General features: G+C 40.4%; 1 protein-coding gene across 1 annotated transcript; it reads right to left on the bottom strand.

Moving 5' to 3' along the window:
• Nucleotides 1–356: 356 nt before the first annotated feature.
• Nucleotides 357–3,243, bottom strand: LOC123202040 (heat shock 70 kDa protein 1). The gene is made up of 2 exons (XM_044617763.1): nt 2,915–3,243; nt 357–2,270 (listed from the first exon to the last, which is right to left on the bottom strand). The coding sequence occupies exons 1-2, from the start codon at nt 3,126–3,128 to the stop codon at nt 541–543; spliced, it is 1,944 nt and encodes a 647-aa protein (XP_044473698.1). The 5' UTR covers nt 3,129–3,243; the 3' UTR covers nt 357–540.
• Nucleotides 3,244–3,843: the final 600 nt, after the last annotated feature.

The following is a 3,843-nucleotide window of genomic DNA, read 5'->3' on the forward strand; positions in this document are numbered from 1 at the left end:
AATTTTATTACATTTTTCTCCCTTTTAACTTAAAAAAAACTACTAACAGATTCTTCAAACATAAAATTTGAAAAATTGTATTTTTTTAAAATAAGATTTTTTTTTCTCATTTTTCAACAATCATCTCGTTCTGGCCAACAGCAAGCCTTCACAGCATCTTTATCTCAGGCGGGTGTGATTTTTGATATGTTTGCCATGTAAGAAAAGGCTTTCCAATGTGGGTTCGGTTGGGTGTGTTTTCGAGATTGGTTTTGTAAATAGGAAATGATAAATATGCTAAAAAGGTAACCCACCATTTGCCCAAATACTATCACATAAGAGAAAAAATAAATGACTAATCGCATGACCTGAGAAACTTGTTACCAAACACGGTCTGCATATTTCAAGATTCAAAAAAAGGCAACGGTGCAACAAAAAACATTGAAAATCCGGAAGAAACATAAAATGGGTTTTGAACATTCAAAACCGACTTGAACATGGAACTATCAGTTCAACACCTAAATTACTGAAACCCAACAAACAAAAACAAATTGAAAATACTTAGTCCACTTCCTCAATCTTGGGGCCAGCACCGCTTCCACCAGCAGGAACATCCTCATCCATGCCTCCGCCCATGTCACCTCCAGCACCCTGGTACATCTTTGCAATGATGGGGTTGCAGATGCTCTCCAATTCCTTCATCTTGTCTTCAAATTCATCTGCCTCAGCAAGCTGGTTAGAATCCAGCCATTGGATGGCTTGATCAATTGCATCTTCAATCTTCTTCTTATCAGCTGGTGGAAGCTTAGCTCCAATCTTCTCATCCTTCACCGTGTTCCTCATATTGTATGAGTAGTTCTCCAATGCATTCTTCGCTTCCACCTTCTTCTTGTGCTCCTCATCTTCAGACTTGTACTTCTCGGCCTCTTGAACCATCTTTTCAATCTCCTCTTTCGAGAGTCTTCCCTTGTCGTTGGTAATGGTGATCTTGTTCTTTTGACCAGTGGTCTTATCCTCAGCCGATACATTCAAGATACCATTGGCATCAATATCAAAGCATACTGTAATCTGGGGAACACCCCTAGGTGCTGGTGGGATACCAGAAAGCTCAAATTTACCAAGCAAGTTGTTATCCCTGGTCCTTGTTCTCTCACCTTCATAAACTTGGATCAACACACCAGGCTGGTTATCGGAGTAAGTCGAGAAGACTTGCTCCTTCTTGGTGGGGATGGTGGTGTTCCTTGGAATTAAAACAGTCATCACACCACCTGCAGTTTCTAAACCAAGGGAGAGGGGAGTGACATCCAAAAGCAAAAGATCCTGCACCTTCTCATTACCCTCACCACTCAATATAGCAGCTTGTACAGCAGCACCGTATGCAACAGCCTCATCAGGATTAATGCTCTTGCAAAGCTCCTTTCCATTGAAGAAGTCTTGCAAAAGCTGTTGGACTTTTGGAATTCTGGTAGAACCACCAACAAGGACAACATCATGGACTGAGCTTTTGTCCATCTTGGCATCCCTCAAACACTTCTCAACTGGCTCCATACACTTTCTAAACAGATCCATATTGAGTTCCTCAAATCTAGCACGGGTGATGGTGGAGTAGAAATCAATACCTTCATAAAGAGAGTCTATTTCAATGGTGGTCTGTGCGGTGGATGAAAGAGTCCTCTTAGCTCTCTCACATGAAGTTCTCAACCTCCTAAGGGCTCTGGGGTTGCCGCTAATGTCTTTCTTGTGCTTTCTCTTAAACTCTTGAACAAAGTGATTCACCATTCTGTTGTCAAAATCTTCACCACCAAGATGAGTATCACCAGCAGTGGCCTTCACCTCAAAGATACCCTCCTCAATGGTCAGAAGAGAGACATCAAAGGTACCACCACCAAGATCAAAGATTAGGACATTCTTCTCGCCGACACTTGTAGCCTTCTTGTCAAGACCATAGGCAATGGCTGCAGCTGTGGGCTCATTAATAATACGCATGACATTCAGACCAGCAATGACACCAGCATCCTTGGTGGCCTGACGCTGAGAATCATTGAAGTAAGCAGGGACAGTGACCACAGCATTCTTAACAGTAGAACCAAGGTATGCCTCAGCAATCTCACGCATCTTAATCAAAACCATGGAAGAGATTTCTTCTGCAGCAAATTGTTTCTCTTCACCCTTATAATTGACCACAATCATAGGCTTATCACCAGGACCAGCAATAACCTTGAATGGCCACATCTTCATATCACTCTGAACAGATGCATCACTGATCCGACGACCAATCAACCTCTTTGCATCTGAAAAAAATCATATATCAATTGAACCATTCATGAAAAAGGATAACCAATTAAAAAACTTCTATAACCAACACAAACATTTCCAGCTCAGTAATAAAGTATAACTCCTGAGAATATAAAGATATAATATAGTTCAACAACACAAGGACAGTCAGAAGATCAAGTTGTCAAACATACCCTCAATAAAACATCAACTTAAACGCATATTATTAGCTTTGAGCATAAACGCAACCCAACAAAATATATGAAGCCTTAACATTACCTATGTACAATGGTAAAAATAAGAGCAATTGCATTTAGAACACTAACATTTAATTTGCATCCAATAAAATGCCTATCAGATTCTTGTTTCTCAAATAGCTATACAACTAACAAAAACGTTGGCTTGCAGCATACAAAAGAACAGATCTAAACGTATCGCATAACATTGTGATCTATACATACCAATTACAGCAAGAAACAAACATAAAAAACATACTAATGCAAAGATATATTACTCTCTAATCTAATCCTCAGTGTCTGAAGTCAATCGAGATTTATCAGTCACCATTTCAGATCTAAAACACATAACATTGAATCTAACCTTAGCCGACAATAAAAAGCATCAAACGGAAAGGAAACAACTGAAAGAAGTGACAACATACCAAAGACGGTATTAATTGGGTTCATCGCAACTTGATTCTTAGCTGCATCACCGATAAGACGTTCAGTATCGGTGAAGGCAACATAAGACGGCGTCGTTCGGTTTCCCTGATCATTAGCGATAATTTCAACACGGTCGTGTTGCCACACGCCAACGCAGGAGTAAGTCGTACCCAAGTCAATACCAATCGCTGGGCCTTCTCCTTTACCAGCCATGTCTACGTCGATTCTTAGATTTGCCGACGAAGAAGATTTAAGGAAAGTGAACGATCTAAAATGAAATGAAAGACTACTGAAAAGAAACTAGGGTTTCTAATTTGCGGAAAAGTAGAATAAGAGTTCGCTTAAATAGAGTTCTGGTTAGGGTTTCGAGAATGTTCTAACCGCGAAGACTTGGAAACCGTCAGATCCGTCAATGATATTGACGGTTCCACATTGTTTACGCCAATGCTAGCTTAAAAGGTTAGGCGGGAACCTTGTTGACTTAGAAATCATCGAGGCCGTTAATTTCAAATTAATCAAATCTGGAACATCCGTGAGTTTAACCAATAAGGGAGGAGCGTGGGGTACAAATTAAAAGTACATTTGATTGAATGTTTTGAAAAGCATTAGCAAGCAACGCGCGTTCTGATTGGAAGTGCCAGCGGAGGAAGATTCTACAAGCGAAAGAGTATCGGGCTTTCGTTTTATCTGGACCCCAGCTGTCCGAACACGTTTCACGCGGGGAAGGCACAGACGATTTCCGGGTCGCGGAATATACTTTGAGTGAATTGTCCGGGTAAATGCTTTCGTAGCCGGATTCGATAGAGATCTGATAAGACACTCAAGTCTAGTAATTGAAGATTGAAAGTTTTTTTTTTTTTTCATACTTTTTTTGGGTTCATTTCCGAAGCCCCATATTCCCTCAAAATTTGGCCCAATAAACTAGGGA

Source organism: Mangifera indica, chromosome 18 (assembly GCF_011075055.1).
Source record: "Mangifera indica cultivar Alphonso chromosome 18, CATAS_Mindica_2.1, whole genome shotgun sequence".
In the NCBI taxonomy this organism is placed as follows: domain Eukaryota; kingdom Viridiplantae; phylum Streptophyta; class Magnoliopsida; order Sapindales; family Anacardiaceae; genus Mangifera; species Mangifera indica.